The following is a 19,730-nucleotide window of genomic DNA, read 5'->3' on the forward strand; positions in this document are numbered from 1 at the left end:
ATCTATCCATTCTTTGTGGCCCCTAATGCATTATGAATGATGTACCATGAAAAGTATTTATTATGTAAGCTCTCCTTTATATCACAAGCTGTTTTTTGTTTTTTAATATATGTGTGTGTATATATATATATATATATATTCATACATATATATGTATGTATATCAACATTTGACCTGCTGTAAGTTTTACACATAGTGTGCACAGGAGATGAATGCAGCACAGTACCTCCTCATGGAGAGGATTGCCAAGGTGACACTATACTTACCCTGTTCCCTCTCCCATCCCACCTCCTTTATTAAAGGCACTTCGTATAGAAGTGCCAATGGCAACAGAAATGGTGGTTGGTCATGACTTTGACATGACCTGAACAAGGCAATTTTCATTCTGGCATCTAAGTATAGATTAATTAGCCTCACCCAGAACCAAAAGTTCAGTGGTGGCCTTTCCATTCAGTTTACCAGGCTTTGGATCAGACTGTAGCTACCTAATTTTAGATGTTCAGATTTCAAAAGTTTGGCTCTAGGCCTGGTAATTCAGAATTGCTAATCACTCGGCACTTCACTCAACAGAAACTAGAGACACAGGATGTTCAACATACTTTTGGGAAAAATCAGACCACTAGTTTGTGTGCCTGGTTACCAACCTAGAAAACAAATTTTAGGCACTGAGATTTGAAACTTTGGCTAAACATTAGAAAATTATTCAATGGGGTTTACCAAAATACTTTTAACAATCAAAAGTGTTTTCAGTCAAAACCAGTTTCTATATTTTTTTCAAGATAAGTGTTCTCATCAAGGAAAACTAAAATTTTTCAAAAGCAAACACCATGCTTGAAAACCAACTGTGTCCATTTTGCTTTTGAATGATGTGATGGCTGCTGTAGACTGTGTGGTTTGTGCCCCTTTTCTCCTTTATTGCCCAGGCTCCAGAATCAGGCAGGTTCTTTATGCTGTGTGACATAATCAACCACACTTATGATGTGTCACCACCAAGTGACAGGGTAGGAAACTGCTATGCAATGAGAGAGAGATGAGCATGGAAAAAAAAGTGATTGATACCAAGGAACCACATGTGCTGCATTTCTAAGTGGGTTGATTACAAACCATTTCTTGCTGACATTTTTTAGTTTGCAAAGATTCACTCAAAATTCCGTTTTCTGTGGAAAAAAATCACACACTGTGTAAGCTCTGTTTTTGTGTGTGTGTTGTATGTGTGCTTAGTAGATGACATAGAAGAAGAAGGAAAGGCAAAAACCAAGGTTCTCAGCTGTATCAAGACAGCCTTCCTGTGTATGCATATAAGTTTTCTCTAGATCAAACCAAGAAAATGTGAAGCTCAAATAACTTCCTTGCTACATTGCAAGTCCAGCACAGTTCTATTTATACAACTGCATTTGGAAGAGTCCCAAAGCTGATAGACACCCTTGCAATTCAATAAGATCTTTGCATAATAATTATCTATATTTTGGTGGTGCAGTGAGTTAGAAGCGATCAATAAGACTGACAGCTGCTGACACCTTGGGATGCCATAGCTGGGGCTCCTAAATCATTCTTCACCTACACAGCTGAGCTAGTTTGCCCCCTGTGTGTAGGATTTACCCACAGATTAGCGTCTGCAGGTCTGAGCTGGAAAAGCCTTTGGCACATTTCCCAGGGCCGTATACAGCTGGTGCTCAAGCCAGTCAACTCTGACCTCTTAGCTTAACAGTTCAGCTGTCAGCTTCTAAAGAGTGATGACAGTATTTTCAAGTAGGCTCCATTATGCTTATCGGCTAATGCTAATCTCTACTCGAACTGGACTGATCTGCGAGAGAGTGCAAAGAAGCATAAATTCATGCAAAATGAATGGAGGTGGCCAGTTTGTGCCAGTGTGTGCTATATTGCACTTGTACTTGCCAGATCTTTGCTGTAGTGGGTGGATGAGGGAGATGAGTAATAATTTGGTTTTGGCAGCAGTTGTTAGCTGAATGTAGACCTATGCTTCCTTATACTATGGCTTGTACAGCAAGGTCCAGAAGGACGTTTATATGGTGCATGGATGTGCCTTGATCTATTGACCTTGCATATATGCTTCTTCGTGTACCCAGAAGAGCAGCCAGATCTGTGTGTCTCTTCCAAATGACTGTTTTCCTTGTGCTTCACCTCTCCTCTCTTGGGAGGCAGGGAGTGGCTTTTCTCTCTCGGTCTCATGGCCAGAGCGGTACACGGTCTACCACAACAGTATCATACCCTGCTCATGTCTGCTCTTCACTGCTGTGGAGGTCTGGAATGAATGGGGAACACTGAACATTGACCTGAAGATCAAATTGATGGGGTCAGGATATTCACAATGACCCGGGTATCTAACAGTTTCGTAGGAGGGACTTAATCCCTTGTAGAGATGTGCCTTGGGAGAAGGGCTCCTGGAGAAGATCTACCATGTGCTCGTAGAAATATGCACATTTTTATAGGCACTTGATGTAACTTTGGTCTTGCACATTACCTTGACAGCCTGGCCTAGATGTATCCTCCAAGACATCTAGCAGGAGTGACCCAATTCCTTAATTAGAATCATGGAACACACTTAGCAATAAACAATCTAGAATGGATTTCACATGTACCTCTTTTCCTTGCAGTATTCAACCATTTTCTGTTCAGCTTCTTGTCCTCAGACATCTGTGGGCAGAAAACAGGGACATAATTTTTTAAATACCTGCAGTTTAGTTTTATTGGCAACTGCCAGTTTCAGTAGGATTAACCTGAGCCTTTCAACTACGTTAGGAAAGATCTGCTTCTGCATGCTGCAAGCCATTTCCCCAAAGGACTTCAATTGAGCTGGGTATATCAGACAAGAATTGGCCCCTTTGTGTTTCCCTGGTTCTGATCTGCTCTCTGCAAAACTCTGTTTCAGCATCACCTGAAAGAGATATATGCCAGAAATAATTTTAGATCTTTCACTGAAACCCAGTTTTGAATAGAATTTCTCTATAACAAATCTTACATCCTATATTTATTAAGCTATATTAATACTTTAATCAACATACAATTTGGAAACACTAAGCTTCACACTTAAAATCCATAGCTGTATTTTAAACTGTACTTTAAATTGCTAGGTTCGAAAAACTTATTGGACTATGAACAAAATAATTAAAACCAATTAACTGAGTTTAACAGTTTATTTTTTCTGCATTTTTTTTTTTACAGTCCCAGTAGAACTTTAAATCTAGCCCAGTTTTTTAAATCAGTTTTTTCTTGAATGGTTTAAAATTAAGTAAACTCAGAACCTAATAAGCATTGAAAACACTAAATCTTAGTTGTTTTTTTTTTTCAGCCTAGGATACTTCCCTACTCAACTATACTGCTGTGTACTTCAGCTGCATTTTCACTTGTGTGTCAGCAAAATAATTAAACTGGAAGTATTCAATAAGATACATTCAATTCTGTGTCATAATGAGGCTAAATAAAGTCTCCTGTGAGATTAAGAAGTGGGAACTCCTACCTGTCACACAAGAGTCACACTCACCTTGCAGTCTTGGTTGTGAATTCTGGCTCTTTCTCTGCTGAGGCTGTACTCACCTGAGCACAGAAAGTAGTGAAAACTCCCTTGGGGAAAGCTTGTCTGCATAAGCAGCCAGCCCCAGAGCTATAGTGCTCATCTAGATGTAAAATCATATCATACTGCATCCTCTGATAAAGAACAGGATGGAAATCAACAAAATTCAGGTGGGAAGCAATTTCAACAAATAAAGGCCTATTTAGCCAGAATCAGACCAAGCCCAAAGTTAAACATACTTTTTTTCTGAAAGTGACTAATTATAAAATGAAGTTGGGTGGACTGGAACATCTGGTTGTTAATCAAAAGTCGTTTATAAGAGAAGTGGTCACTGGGAAACAACCAGTAGGATATGGTGATAACACAAATATCAGAAAGACAAAGATGGTATCAATAAGGAAGGTGCAGCATACATTAAAGAAAGCTTTAGAAAAATAAACTAACTGTTCAGAAAAATAATACAGTACCCCTCTAGTCTGACATTCAAAAATAGGAAAAAGTGCAAGGACTAAACTGTCAACCAGAATATGACATGCTACCGGACACCAGCAAGGCTGTAAGGCAGAAAGCACGGTGGTCACAGAAAGCTTCAGTTACACACCACCTGCAAAAAGTGGGGAAAAGTCAGACTGGGCTCTAATTCATGCTACATTTTTTAACAACATAAATTATTGTTTCTTGGGCAGTCAGACATCACAGAAGGTGAACCTGTGTAGTCATTAACAACACACAAGATCAGGATGAAATGTTACCTTTCAAAAGTGATGGTGTGATAGTGACCACAATGTGCATGAGCAAAACATCTTTATGGGAATAAGAAGACCAGAATAAGAATCAGCAATGCACAGGGAGTAATTATAAATAAAATACTGGCATTCAAAACACAGAAAATGCATCCAGATTGGAAAAACTGAAAAGAACTCAGGAAAGTTAAATAAAAAATCATGATGAGGGCGAGAAATAATGGGTAACACCGGGCCAGATGCATGAACAGCTAATAATAAAACACATCAGAAATGGGAAACCTGTCATGGAGACTGCAGGGTCTGCAGATGATAGATGTACACCAGGAGTGCTCAGAGAATGTAAGTTTGGTACAGGAGAGGTATATTAATCACCTGCAGCAGTGCTCAGTGTGGAAGGGCTTAGGAGGGTTTCCACACTAGGATACTTATCTGCAGGTGATGAGTTGGAGAAAGGGCCAGAAGTCAATAGAATGAACAGTGATATATCAGGAGGACCAGACAACGTTCAACTAGTAATTTTAAAGGAGCTCAGATATGAAATTGCTTGCTTAGTTACTGTGAAATGTAACCTATTGCTCATGTCAGGTTGGTACCAAGGAACAGAAGGTGGCAGATACAGTATCAGTTTTCAAGAGGGCTGCAGAGGAGAGCTGGGCAGTTACAGACCAGGAAGTTTCATTTTCATAATGGAAAAATCCCTGAAGTACAGAAAAGCACACAGATAGAATTCAAAAGCACGTAAGTGGAAAACATCAGCAAGGCTTCTGCAAAGGGAAGCCTGCTCTTGGTATCTATTACAGCTTTGAAAGACTCAGTAAAAGTGAGCTGATCTATACATTAAAAAAACTCTGAACTGTCATGGGGTAGCATGGGGAGTTCTCCCTTTAACTGGTTGAAAGACAGAAAAAAGGTTCAGAAAAAAACAGTGAAATTGCATAATAAAGGGAGATTCATAAGAGACTTAATTGTTTAACATACTTACAGGAAAAGCAGGATTGCAAAGTTTTCTGGTGGTACAAATGTCATAGATGAAGTGTTGTAGAAAGCCAAATGTTAAGTGATAAAATGGTAGATGACATTAAAAGTTGACAAATGTGAAGTGGGACACAAAGGGAGAAAAATCACTCCAATGGAAAATAATGACTACAGCAGACACTGGCACACAGGAAAGGTCTGGGAATCACTGCAGAGAGTTCCCTGAACACATCAGCTTCATGGACAGTGTTGGAAAAATTGCAGAGAGGGGCAATGAAATGATTAAAAACATTATGACAACTTTGGCTTGAGAAGAAATTATAAGCAGACTAGATCTCTTTAACTTGAAAAAAAAGGTGACTAAAGAAAGGATATGAGTAGTAACAAATAAGGGCACATGGACTGGCTGTTTACACTTTCTCAGTCCATCAAATAAATAGCAAACATAATAGGGGCATATAAAATGAAGAAAGGCATTTCACAGAGCAAAATTGAACTTTAAAGCTCAGAAGTACAAGATGTTCTGAAAGAAAACAGGACAGATATGTTTAAAAATGTTTAGACAAATCTGTGGAAGGAAATAAAACAACATCATGACCTGTTAAATATGAGGATAGACGTGCCGACTCCATAGGAAGCTTAACCCGCAGATTGCTAAAGCTCAGAAGGTATTCTGAAGAGTTTTTTCTCATTTTTTTACTTATTGTCAGGACACCACAGGGGTTGGGGGCTGCCCAGGGATCACAGAGCAGGGCCTGGAAGCCAGGGCACATCCCACCACCCCAGTCATGGATCAGGGCAGGCCAGGGGCAAGCAGTGGTAGGCCCAGCAGCAGACCTCAGGCACCTCACTGGGCATGGTGATGGACCAAGTAAGAGAAATGAGGGTTATTAACAATCTTCAAATATATACAACAAAACAACAAAGAAGAAAGCAATAAAATTCCTGCACACAAAGTAATGGGCTTGAATGTTAGAAGAGGAGATTTCAGAGCAGTTTTCTCAATCTAACTCATAAAGGTACAGTTGAGTACTATGCTACACTGTTGAGAGATGTGGGGCTAAAAATATCAAGAGATGCTGTCAGTGGTTTCTAAGAATGGGTTCAATCATCCATCTGAAATAGTTTATAGAAGCTGTCTTAGCTTGGGGAGCTTCCACAAAAGGCTACCCTTCTTTCAGTGCTTAAGAGGTCTCAGCCTCCCCATCCTGGCTCAGTGAAGAGGAAGATATTTTCTAGTGGAGAAAAAGACTAATAGAAAGTTTCTGCAATTTGCTTACAGGTACTAACAGTGAGTATGTGAACAGGCCAGTCTTCATTTTTCTTGATGTAATTTAGAAAGTGTTTAGGTGATTTAGAGCAGTGTTTCCCAGCATGGAACATGCTTCCCTCAGGGAAAAGTGCTACAGAAATTTTATTTCCTCCAGGCTGCTGCAGCCTCTTTGGGATCAGGTCTTGGAGTGCAGCATCCTTGGCAGTCTTTCTCCAAGGTGAGGGCATTTACAACAGCTGACTCCTGTCCATCATAGAATAGAATCATAGAATATCTCAAGTCAGAAGGGGACCCATAACGATCATTGAGTCCCTGATCCTTGCAGCACTACCTAAAACTAAAACATGACTAAGAGCATCGTCCGGACGCTCCTTGAACACTGACAGGCAAACTGAATGAAAATGTCCCAGTACATTTCCAAACTCTTGGAGGGGCACAGCCTCAGCATTACCAAACTCTGATTTCCACCAGAAACCCAAGTATAATTAACCTAATTTGATTAACAGTGTTTTCTTGGAGATAGTTAAGAAATATCCCCATTACTATTGTTCCAGCAGTCAGCTAGCAGAAAGGGGGTAGGTGCAAGAAATAAGAAGGAGGTAGCGGGCAGTGTTAGCTCTGGCCTGGGAGCCGGGGGGGACCCGGCAGCACGGCGGCCGTGCTGGCCCCGCCCCGCCGGCGCTGCCCGACGCTGTCCAGGGTGCTGAAGCCGCGGCCGGTCACCCTTGGCCGGTGCCGGGGCGCCCGGGCCCAGCGCGGGCCGCGGGCCGGACACTAACACAGGGGCAACGGGGTCCTCCAAAGCCTCGGGGGTTTGTTTGTACGAGATCAGAAAGCTCTTGCTTTTAGCCCAGAACGTTCCTTGCTTATAACTCGGGGGGATCAACGAGAAGGCAATTAATGGGAGGCTCTTCTTAAAAATATTGGTGCTTATAGTTTTGAAATTGCCTTTTTTATTTTTTTTTTTCTCTTATGACCTGAAATTAATTGTGTAGTCAGACATCAGTGGCTAAGACTAGGTTATGGGGGCCTTGCAAGAAGAAAAATTTTGAAGGTGGACTGAAACCTTGGTTTGAGCAAGTAAGAATACAGGTGAAAGAAATGAGTAAGGACACAAAATGCAGTGAAGGCAATGGCATGATAGTTAACTCATTATTGTTAGAAACTGGAAAATGTACCAGGCATTGAACAGCAGAATCTGCCCCCTCTACCTGGGGAATTTGACTTTCTACATTTAGATGTCACTTAGGTGTCAGATTTCAAGTGTTGCAGAACGATGATGTGATAGCTTTAAACAAGACAAGACATTATTTTCCATGCTCGGTATTTATAGAGAGAGTAAGAAACTTCAGTCATGTCAGAGAAGCCGCTGCTACAGTAGCTGAACCAAGGCAGTAAGATCCTATCCAAAAGTTTTACTCATCAACTATAAATCAAGATACTTCAGTCTCAAAGGATATCTACTTGTTTTTTGTAGAAAGATTCCTCATGACTGAAGCAAGGAAGGAGAGCTTGGGAATTCAGGCCTCTCCCTGTGTGCTAGCATAATTAAAATCTAGATTATTTTCCACTGCACCTCATTTTTCCCAAATGTGATAAGTAGGTGTTATTTGTCCATGTACAGGGATTTTGTGAAACTGAATTCCTTCTGATGTGCAAAGCATTACTTGTCCTGGCTGGAACATGGCTACCGGGAATCAGTCATACAACAGCTTGCTGAGATATGTTGATATTGTGTAAGCTTGTTAATAAAAATTTTCTCTTGCTAAAATACAGTATTTTTTTTCCCATTGAAGTGTTTGTTACAGGTAATTTAATATGAAGGCAATAAATTTATTATAACTGCTTTGATCCTAAGAGCAGTGAGCTGAGGTATTCCAGAATTAACTCTTGGTAGACTACAAGACAGATGTAGAAATCCCCTGCTTGTGCATCACTCTGAAGTTCCCAACTGCCTGGGGGTACTTCAGACTCATCTTTTTTTAGATAGGTATATAGTCTTAGAAACAGTTTTGCTTGTGCTTATCTCCCTCTCTGAAGTTTAGGCATTTGCTATTTGGGTTATATTGTAGATTAATTTTTCACAGATGATCTAATCCAAATGGTAAAGGCTGCAGTGCCTCCCATGATGCTCTACCTCAGAGGAAGTTCTCTCTCTGGAAGGAAGAGAGTCTCTAACTGCCATCATTCAAATGTCTAGGAGCTGCCATTGCTGTGCATGAAAAACAATGGAACAGAACTGTGGCATAGAAATTAATTACCATTGTGTATGAGACTTATAGGCAGTGATTATAGACATCCATAATAAATTTAAGAGGATCACTGTTGTTAGACAGTGATGTTTAATTTGCATTTATAGGTGCAAATTAAGAATATAGAATAAAACATTGAAGTGCCAGCATCTCTCTCCATGACTTGCAGTTCAGACAGCTCCAAAATGACTTGAACTGCTGCAGGTTGCCAAATGCACTTCACCACCTCTCTGTAGCTTTTGGATCTCTATTGGAATTAGAAATGAGCTTAGTGCTCAAAAGGACTGATCCTTCCACATGATAAAAAAGTCACTGACTGGCTTTTCAAATAGTCTCTGAGGATATGAATGCTTCGCCTAGCTTTTAATATAAGGGCACTCATACCACGAATCAAGGAAGACTTTCTGACCCACTCAGTAGGTAGCTGATGTTCACGTCTCCTTCAGACCTGCCTTTTTTTTCCAGCAAATGAAGGAGAGCACCATGCTGGGATTATAACTCCTTGCTGGGACTCAGGATCCCCTCTTCTTCGCTGCTGCTGGATTCATCTCTTCTGGCCAGATTTGGAGCCGGTGTAAATTTGCACAACTTCACAGCAGACAGGCATGATTATACTAACTGAGGCTTATCTCAGGCAGGGATAATAGAAATAAATTCTATTCTGCATGACAGAAGCAGTTGATTCTCCTTGAAGAGAGCCTGGTGGGACTTTGAGAGTGCTTTAGGGGCAGAACAACCCCATGCACTAACCTAGCTGCTGAGCTAGAGAAACTCTGCATTCCCCACGGAGCTACATGCTCATGCCCCTTTCACACAGCGCTCAAGAAAGGTGCAAAGCAGTTTGAGCAGCAGCCTTGAGACAGCCAAGCTTAGAGCAACCCTCCTACCCCTGGTATCACAGTGGCCCCCTGCAAGTTGGGCCAGGGCAGGATGGGAGGAGGGGGCTCACCAGGTCAGCTGGTGCCTGCTCAGACTTCTGGTCCCACCGTTCTTTTTCTGCTCTGTTTTAGCCACAGAGCTACAGAGACGTGACACCCACATCCTCCGGTTCTCTGCCAAATGTGTGCAACAAAGGTGAAAGGGAGAGAAGCTGAAGGGGCAGTGGGGACAGAGACATAGAAACTCGAGGCAAAGTGTATGTCAGCTGGCTTAAATTCAAACCAACAGATGTGAATGGAAAAGTGGGAGAAAGTGAAGAGGCAGATTATAGCCTAGTCACAGAAGCTTAAAGGAACATGTGGGAACATCCAGAGCCAAATCAGCATCAAAATACCCCTATCAAAGAGAGGCAACAAACTGCATCCTCACATCTTCTGCATCCTGCCCCTTTGGCGTTCCCCCCCCATCCAGCATGTCAAGCAGGGGAAGCTTCACCAGGGTGAGCAGGCAGGTTTCATAGGCTGGATCAGCCTGAGAGGTCTGTGTCACAAGGTGCAGAACACATGACATTCCCATCAACTAGGACTGAGTTGACTCAAAAAGATCAAGTCCTTCCCAGGAGCCAGTCTGCAACTCAGCAAAACTCACACCTGGCTTTGAGCAGGCAGGGATGGCTCATGTGCTCAGGTAGTGCTTGCTTAATGAGTCTTGCCAGATGGATGCCTTTGTTTGACAAGGGTGGGTGACAAAAACTAAGTGGCTGAGCTTGTTTCCTGCTTTTGAGGATTTTGGTACTGGTTTTGCTTGGTGTACGCACTGGTGATTGGCCTGTGGTGAGACGGGCACTGCACAAGTGCTTTGCTGGATGAATTAAAAGAAATCCACTCAGAACAGAGCACATCACCAGGGAAAAGATACAGCACTCAGCTGTCAAATGCCTTTGACACAGGTGACCATGGCTGTTTTCTCAAATTAGTCTCCCCTTAGTTTCTAAGACTGTCCTCTCCTGCCTCCCACCTTCTGATCATTACTGCTACAAGTCCTGTGGATGATTCTTTCTATTCATGACGCTCTCCATGGGGTTCTGCCATCGATCTGTTTTTTATTTCTGCTTCAACATTTTCTCCTTGCTTAATCTTGTACACAAGCACAATCTTGGCAGTTCTTGCCCTGTTGATGAGTCACAGAGCTCTCTCTGTTGCAGACTTTTATCCTGATTTCCATATTACAATCCCAACTTGTTCACCATTGCCTGATGACTCTCCCCAGCTTAAACCTGATATGCCTACAAGGCTCTTTTCAGCTGTGAAGAACACTCCCATCTTGTCTCTGGACCATGATCAAGGGTTCCACTTTTGCCCCTAACCTCCCTTCAGGGTTTTACAGCTAGGCTACATCTATTATACATCTTGTTGATACTTCCTGACTGGCCTCTCTTGAGAAGCACAGCCTTTCTCATCCATCTTCAGAAGTAAAATTTGCCCCCAAACTTGTCCTTATCTTCTCAGGGCCCGGACCATGCAGTGTTGCCATCCTCAGACCCATTCAGGACCCTGGCACACAGCCTTCGCCAAGCTCTCTGCGCCAACTGCACCAGTCCCATGTTAGTCACTCCAACACCTCTGTGAATTCTCCCTTCAACATGCACTCTCTCACTTTGGACTATGTTTGTCTTTCAAGGACCTTCTCAGCCATGTTGTATCGACTGGGGATATGTCTGTCCTTATTTCCAGTATGTCACAGTGCCATGCTGTCCATTGGTTAGGTTTTTCAGAGTCATCTCCATGTGTCTTCCTCGGTTGCCCTTGCAGTTGGGGAAAACTACCCATAAACATTCAATAAGCTTTCTTGTATCCCTTTTTCCAGCTCCTCTTGTGCTGCTCTTCTTTGCTGAGCTGCCAGCTGTGCTGGTAGGTGTTGACGCCATGCTCCCCTGTCTTGCTCACCTCCCTTGTTTCAGGCTGTAAGCTCTTTGGGGAGTATGCCACATGTTTTTACAATCCTTCAGTACAGCAGACCCCAAGTCTAGGAACACAGAAACACAAGTAACAACCCCTCTGCCCTTCCCCATAGTTCATTTTGATCTAAGTTGCTGTGCCCAGTTCTTGCTTGGAGGTTTTAGAGTTAAAGTTCTTTTTTGAGTTAAATTTCTTTTTCTAATCATATTTTTATAGAGAGAAGAAAAGTTTCCTTTACTAGAATAAGTAATGACCTGATTTCTGTGTGTGTTGCTCACAGGGGAAAGCACAAAGCCAGTCCTGCTATATTCCTACATGATCTTGTAGCAAGACTCCTGTCTAATCTTTAGCAAGTCTTACAGAAAACCTGCACTGTTGCAAAGTAAGGAAAACAATGAATAATTCATTTTCTTATCTGTTTCAGGATTGTTTTCTGCAAAACATCTATTTTAATAATTCATGTGATTTTTAGCTGCACCATGCTGCAGGTGCAAGTGTACAGAGGAGAACCATACTGTTTTTCTCAGTGTAGCCTGAAGTGTACACTACATTAGTGCAAAATTCCAGCTCACATTGGACCAAATTCCAAGTGAGGAGTAAGAGGTGAAAATCAGGGTGGTTAGCAAGATTCAGAGTAGAACAGTTCTCTGAAATTCAGATTATGGGAGTCATTCACAGAGGCGTCTTCCCACGATGCCAAACTGGTCATATGTTGATGATGTCAAGCTTGTTAAGAGCCAACTGGGGGACAGAGGGAAGTTTATACAGAGTTTCCCTATTTCCCAGCAGTAGTCGACAAACACATGAACATTTATAGAACTGCACACGGTTACTGTTTCAGGCTTTAACTGATTCCTTCCTCAGTCAGATCCATTCAGGCAGCAGAGCTGTGGATTGAAGTTTCCTCTAGAGCTCATGCAGGAATGTCTCCAATCTGCAAGACCCCACTAGCGGACAACCCTGCAATGCTGGTCACCCTTCTGCAGAAGGGTCAAAAACCTCAGATCACATTATGACAAAAATGGACAGATCAGCAAATTAGCTGTTAAAAGCTAACCACAGCCCATGAAGGGCAGGATTAAGAAGGAAATAATACCAATTGCAAAAAGGAAACCAATGTGTGCATGGTGCTACCAGTGCTTAGCCAGAACCGCTAAGCCATTGCCACCTGGCTGTGCCTCACAGGGCACACAGCACAGACCTCACAGTGGGTACAGGTGCTTTTAAAGATTGCTCTTCCATTAATGAGGACAACAGACTAATCCCCTTTACCCCAGTTCATGACAGGAAGTTTTCCAGTCCAGCTTCAGTGCTGCTCCGGGAAACAGCCAGGAGGTACAACGCTCCAAAACAAACTGCATAGATAAGATGGACTGACTTTGCTTCTAAAAATAGTATCTAGAAATAGCACCAGCATCTGAAAAAGTACCTTCCAAAAGAATCACTAAGAACCTCAGCAAAAATAATTCTCCTGTCCTCAGAGGAAAAAGAAAATCACAAGCCAATGAGCGACGGGGAGCCAGAGCAGCACTTGCTCTCCTCCCAGCTGTAATCAGCTCCCCAGGCACAGATCCTGCTGGTGCTCACAGCCCCAGCTCCACGGACGCTGGTGGAGCACTGAGATTACTGAAAACAAATCCGTGCCCACGTACGTTGTTGAAGGAGCCCTGGCAACAACTGAAATTCACATTAGCTGGAATAAGTACTGCGCTATGGGAAGCAGCTGAATCTGTAACATAAGAGAAATACAGGCCACACCTGTAACATTTTGCATACAGAATTAAAGAACCACACCACTACATGGCCCTTTTTTCTGGCTCTAAGCAGATTAAGGCAAACATTTCTGCATTTTAAATTACATACAACCTGCCAATATGATGTTTTCATCGATTATATTTGCATCTGCCTGCCCAAAGCAAGACATACTCTGTATAGCATCAATACACTATCTTGTAATTTATAAAGCAAAATAGCAGCTTAGATTTACAACATGGCTGTACCTTTTTAAAACACCTGAGTGGCACAGCACTGCCAGGGTGAATTATTTGCCTGAGAAAATGTGATGGTTTGACTCTGGCTAAATGCCAGGTATCCACCAAGTCGCTCTATCACTTCCCCCCCCACTTTCCCCTTGTTTTCTCAACAGGGTAAAGAGGGGAAAGAAGATAAACTAACCCTTGTGGGTGAAACAAAAGCAGTTTTAATATAAGCAAAGCGAAGCAAAGGTCCGCGCGCGGAAGCAAAAGCAAACAGATTTATTCTCTACTTCCCATGGAGAGGCGCTGTGGGGCCTTCTCAGGATCAGGGCTCCCATACCGTAGTGGTTGCCTCAGAGGACCAAGGGTGACCCCAGCCCCTTCCTCCTTTCCCCAGCTTTATACTGAGCAGACGCCATGTGGTACGGAATACCCCGTGGGTCGGTTTGGGTCAGCTGTCCTGGCTGTGTCCCCTCCTAAGATCTTGCCCACCCCGTCCCACTGGAGGAAATATCAGAAAGAGCCTTGGTGCTGTGTAAGCACTGCTCAGCAGCAGCCACAACACCAGGGTGCTACCAACACCCTGCAGCTCCCAGCATAAACCACAGCACCGTGAGGGCTGCTATAGGGGAAAACCGATTCCAGTTCAGCCAGACCCAGTACAGAAAAATAGCAGTTAAAGAAGAAAGGTGCCAAAGAGCTTTAAAGGCTGGGCACGCAGCACTTGCTGCCTGAACCACGCAGGGCCAGGGATGATGATATCCCAGCAGCAGGAATCCAGTCGGCTTCATGGGAGCCTCCAGAGGTGCAGATGTCAGGGAGAGTGCAGCAACCATGAGGCTTTGGAAAGTTTTTCAAAATATCCAACATAAATCTTCTTTACTCTCAATTAAACCAAAATTTGCACACTGCAGTGAGTATAAATATTGATTCTACTTTTTTGAAACTACTTCTTATATTTTTCTTTTTTGCTGTTTCTTTCATTTTCTCCTCCCTAGGGAAAGCAGCATCTAGTTCCTCACAGGTCAGTTTGGAGATGTATCAGTGATAGTGTAAATTCTACTGTTTCAAAGAAAAGTTTAGGTTTACGACATGGCAAGAGGCCATTCCTGGGGAGGAGGGAAGTCAGTGCCATACAGCAGCACACAGCCAGTTTGGCAGTCACCAGGGATATACTCTGCCCCAAGTTTGGCAAGGATTTTGAGAGCAAGGATGTCACAGACCGGAGCTGAAGCACAAGTGGGCAGGACAATACGATCTGCAGGCACCAGCATGCAGGGGCTCCACAGGAGGAGGAATTTCACACATAGCTTCATTAAATCCATCTCCCTGCAAGACAGGAAAAACAATCACCCAAAGCAGCTAGATTATAGTGACACAATCTGACACAGAGCCAGATGACATCCTCTGATTTTTATTTGAAGTTGACACCTTGAGACAAGGCGTAACAACTGAGATGATCACACCAGTAAGAAGGTAGCAGGGACCTTCGTGCCTCCCTCCTCCCCAGCTCCAGTGCAGAGTATTAAAAATAAACTAGCATAGCCTAAAAAATTGCAGAAGGTATTTAAGTCAGAGTGGGGCAGGAAAAGAAAGAGAGAGTCTAAAATTTGAAACAATAAAAACCGTTGCTAGAAACTTATTTTAGAAGCTTCAAGAGTGACGCAAGTCCTTGATATCTAATGAGTATAAATAACCACTTTCCAAAATCAATGGCAGCAAGTTAAACATGCACAGTTTTTATTCCTTGTATTTTCATGCAAAATATGCAATAGTTATTTCCAGTTCCATATTTCCAAAGTCATGGGAGAAAACTAATTATCACAACACCCATAGAGTTTTGCTGATTAACTCTACAATGAGTGCAAGTTTCCAGCCCTACAGAAAAGTCCTGAGCCCCATCTTACATTTCAGTAAAGAAATGAAAGGGCTTAAATCCAAGAATGAGTTTCCCAAGAACTTCACCCACTCCCATTGCTTATTTTTTTTCCTTATAAAGTGGTGGCTCAACCTGTAACTAGAAATGCTATAAAGAACCTGATCTGAGGAATCTCAGATCATTCTTCAGACTAGAGAAATACTACAAAGCTGTTACATTTCCTTTTACCCGATCCATTAAAATAGCTTTCATCTGTATTACTGCATATCTCACAAATAAAACCCACAGTGCTCCAGTTTAGAATGACATAATTTATTCATATAATTCACAAGTAGTTGGACACTACTTAATTTAATCTCCATATGCAAGTGATTTACACAAACATATAATACTAAAATTGATTGCTTAGAAGGTAAAAAATACCATGGGTATGAAATGCCATGGCAGATGCTGTTCAATATACTACACAATCTTAGTGTCAGACACTTTTATTCATTTATGTTTCTAGAAAAAAGGCAGTTTGCCATTTTAAGGTTTGGGGTTGTCTTTTTTTTTTTTTTTTTCTAATAAGTACTCTGGGAAACTTAAGTGGTTCTGCTCTAAACCTTCTAATCAATTATTTCTCCCAGTTCTTAGGAACTGAATTGACAACCAAAGCAACATTTTCAGTAGTTCAAAAAAATATATAGATTTTTGCTCCCCTGAATTCACCAAGCACAACGTGACCAAATCATGTTGCCTTCCAACATACGACACAAAATACTAACCCCTGTATATTCAAAGGAATGTGCAGAAATTTAGACCATGCTTCAGCATGGTGGTGGTGGTGACAACAGCCCGATGATATAATTTTTGGCCCCTGCCACTATCCAGTAGTTGTGAGTGTTTTTGCATTTCACTGTGAACGTATTAACATCACCAGACCATTTGGTATTCATGCAGATGCGGAGTCTGATTGTAATTCTGCATAAACTCTTCTCACTGAAACTTGTATCTCATAAGCCTCATTAATTCTGCATTAAGCATATAATGGCTGCATGGAGAAAACTGGACTTTAATGTGTTTGCCTGTATCAGATTAAATTACACGCATCGTCTTCTAGACGAGGTCCAAACATATATTTTGCTTGAAATGCCAATAGTTCTTAAAACATACCAAGAAGTTAAAAAGCTTTCACAATACAAGATCCAGCTACTTATTCCACATATACAAAAACACAGCTAGAGAAATACAATTCATTTGTTAATGCTGAATTATGAGGAAAGTCTAAAAAAATAGAAAACCTCTGATACCTGGACATCAATTTAGAATGTAACACTGTATAATGCGGCAATATGAGCACCCATTTGAAATGAGAAGTCCCCAACGAGAGAAGTATAAGGGGACCCATTATGTGTGACAAAAATAGATGAATACTGCACCAAAAACATGCATACAATCTCCATGATCATTCAGTATGCTAGTGATGGTCTAAACAGTGATCTAATACAAGAGCGAGACAGTGTTTCCAAATAAAATCAAGTGAGTAACTACATATTGATTAAACTTTCTGATGCAGCAAAATGAGGGCACAGAGCCATCTCTGGGTTCTGGAGCTGTTTCAAGATTCGCTTGTGAAATTTCTCTCTGACACGATTGAACTCCATTATGTCCAGTGGATCCTCTTCAATCCAGAATTTGTGGAATTCATGCATTAAGTAGCCTACAAAATAATAAAAAAAGGAAAAAAGCTAGATACAGTAGAGATCACGTACAAAATCAGAAAGAAACCCACAGTTCACAGTTATGATTTACACAGAATTCTGGTCACTGAGGTCTGACACCTCACAACACTATGCAGGGACAAGGCTAAACCCATTTTGGACAACCCCTAAATTTGATAAATATTGTACACTGGCAGAACTTTTCACAATAAATACAAGAAGTCACTAGTTGCCTGGACATATAGATATATGAACTGAAACATTAAACTAATGAGTATAAAAGCAGGGGAAGATACTGCTGATGCTGCTCCACCAGCCTTTTGTTCATATTCAACTTCTGACTCACAGGTATTTCCTGATGGGAATGTTGCTTACTCTCCACTAAAACAGTGTGCTCATAGGTAACGTAGCAGTTGCCATCATGTCTTTCTGTATTAACACTTCTTCCTCACGCACAATTTTACCTTGTGTACATGACCTTGCTGGAAGTGTTGTTTAACACTCATGCCTATGATCCTGAAAAGGTGAATGAGGTGATAGGCAGAATCACTAGCTTTGGTAAGACCTCCCTGTTACAGGAAGAAACCCGATTCCAAAGCAGGTTTAATACACAGGCTTTGATCAAGGTGTTTAGTTCTGTGCCATCCTTGGACAGGAAGATCACTGACAGGAGAAACATTACACCCCGCACTAGGACTTCAGCGACCTGGACCCCATCTCTTGATCCCAACTTGACAGCAGATGAGCCACTGACGAAATATAATCTTTCATCCCAACACAGCAAAATGTGCAGGTAAGTTTTCTGTATTCCAGAAAGTGAGGGTGCTTGTAAAAAAACCCCTCAACATCTTAATTGCCTTTAAGCATTTACTTCTATTGTATGACAATTAGAACACATTTACTTCTAACTTAAAATTTCATTATATATTTGCACAGTTCTATTTTTTCCCCACAAACAATTTGAGAAACTTCATTCAAAAGGTATTTTAAGTACATATTCAAATCTGTTCCATATATACCAACAGCCCCAGGCTGTTTCATTCCAACAGATGTTACTTTCAAAGAAAATCTCAGTAAACTCCCCCCTTTTAAAAAAAATAAAATAAAATCAGTATGTAAAGTGTAAAACACTATTGGATCTTCACCCCCCAAAGTCTAGATTTCCAAGAGGTACCTTCTGTACTTCAGCAGTGACTGTGTTGACCATGCCATTGAGCAACGCAGTTTCACACATTGCTTGTACAATCAGAGAAGGCAAAAGTGCCCACGAGCAGTGTAGCACATGCAGTTCTCAGATTCATGTGTGTCTCCATGGCCCAAGGGAACAAAAGGGTGCAGATAAGGTGATGTGGTGGTGCAGCATTTAGGAGATCCATGCAGTACAACCATTGTGTTCCTCTACCAGCAAGGCTGATGGCTGGGCAATGTAATTTTGACTTTCCAGTTCAGGCAGCCTCTAGGCATTTAATGGAGCCTAATGGTGGTTGGGTTTGAAGGAAATCTGAAGGAAACCTAGGATGACTGGTGTAGGGAGAGGAGAGAAACTGCAGGAGATAAGATCAGGAATCTGTCAGACTCAAACAGATAATCTCTGGATGAATTATCCTTGCTCCAGGAAAGTCTGCCTGTTGATATTTTCTGTACAATAAAGTCCTTTTGATACCTTTAAGTTTTTTCTAGGATAATCTCAAGTTTTTCCCAGGATGGCAGGCAGAGTGTGTAGGAACATCCACCAACTTTACTGGCCCATTACTACACCAGACACCATGCAAGTTTTATCCTGCTTAGTAACTCATACAAGCCTGGGCTGTAAAGGCAAGAGCTGTCAGTCAGCTCTCCCTCCAGCATCATTATGATGGACTGGCCATGCTGGACAGCAGACACACTGGTCCTAGGGCATAGTCCCAGGCTTAGCCAGCACAACAGTCCCTCCTGCAGCCAAAACTTTGGCAGTAGCAATAAGACACTATAAAGGTACTAAAACATGTCTCTTCCCCCCAAAAAATCCAGTAGTGGAAGATTTTAGGCATGGCAGGAAACCAGAACCAAGAACAGGATGCAGAATCATAGAATCATTTAGGTTGGAAAATACCTTTAAGATCGAGTGCAACCATTAATCAGACACTGCCAAGTCCACCACTAAACCAAGTTGCTAAGTGCCACATCTACACGTCTTTCAAATACCTCCAAGACTGGTGACTCAACCACTTCTCCAGGCAGCCTCTTCCAATGCTTTACAAAGCCTTCCATGAAAACCTTTTCCTAATATCCATTCTAAACATCCTCTCTCAACTTAAGGCCGTTTCCTCTCTTCCTATCACCTGTTACTTGGGAAAAGAGACTGACATCCAACTCACTACAACCTCCTTTCAGGTAGTTGTAGAGAGTGATAAGGTCTCCCTTGAGCCTCCTTTTCTTCAGGCTAAACAACCCCAGTTCCCTCAGCTGCTCCTCATAAGACTTGTGCTCTGGACCCTTCACCAGCTTTGTTGCCCTTCTCTGGACACACTCCAGCCCCTCAGTGTCTTTTTTGTAGTGAGGGGCCCAAAGCTCAAGA

At 42.0% G+C, this 19,730-nt stretch overlaps 1 protein-coding gene across 10 annotated transcripts in view; it reads right to left on the minus strand.

Moving 5' to 3' along the window:
• Positions 1-15,766: 15,766 nt before the first annotated feature.
• The window catches only part of ELMOD1 (ELMO domain containing 1), a 48,400-nt gene continuing 44,436 nt past the window's right edge, over positions 15,767-19,730 (minus strand). For all 10 annotated transcript variants that reach the window (XM_074916117.1, XM_074916184.1, XM_074916108.1 and 7 more), the window contains one exon: positions 15,767-17,172. In XM_074916117.1, the coding sequence (XP_074772218.1) occupies positions 17,000-17,172 (173 nt within the window). In that variant the 3' untranslated portion in view covers positions 15,767-16,999. The remainder of the gene's footprint in view (positions 17,173-19,730) is intronic.

The sequence above is a fragment of the Athene noctua genome, chromosome 1 (assembly GCF_965140245.1).
Source record: "Athene noctua chromosome 1, bAthNoc1.hap1.1, whole genome shotgun sequence".
NCBI lineage: Eukaryota > Metazoa > Chordata > Aves > Strigiformes > Strigidae > Athene > Athene noctua.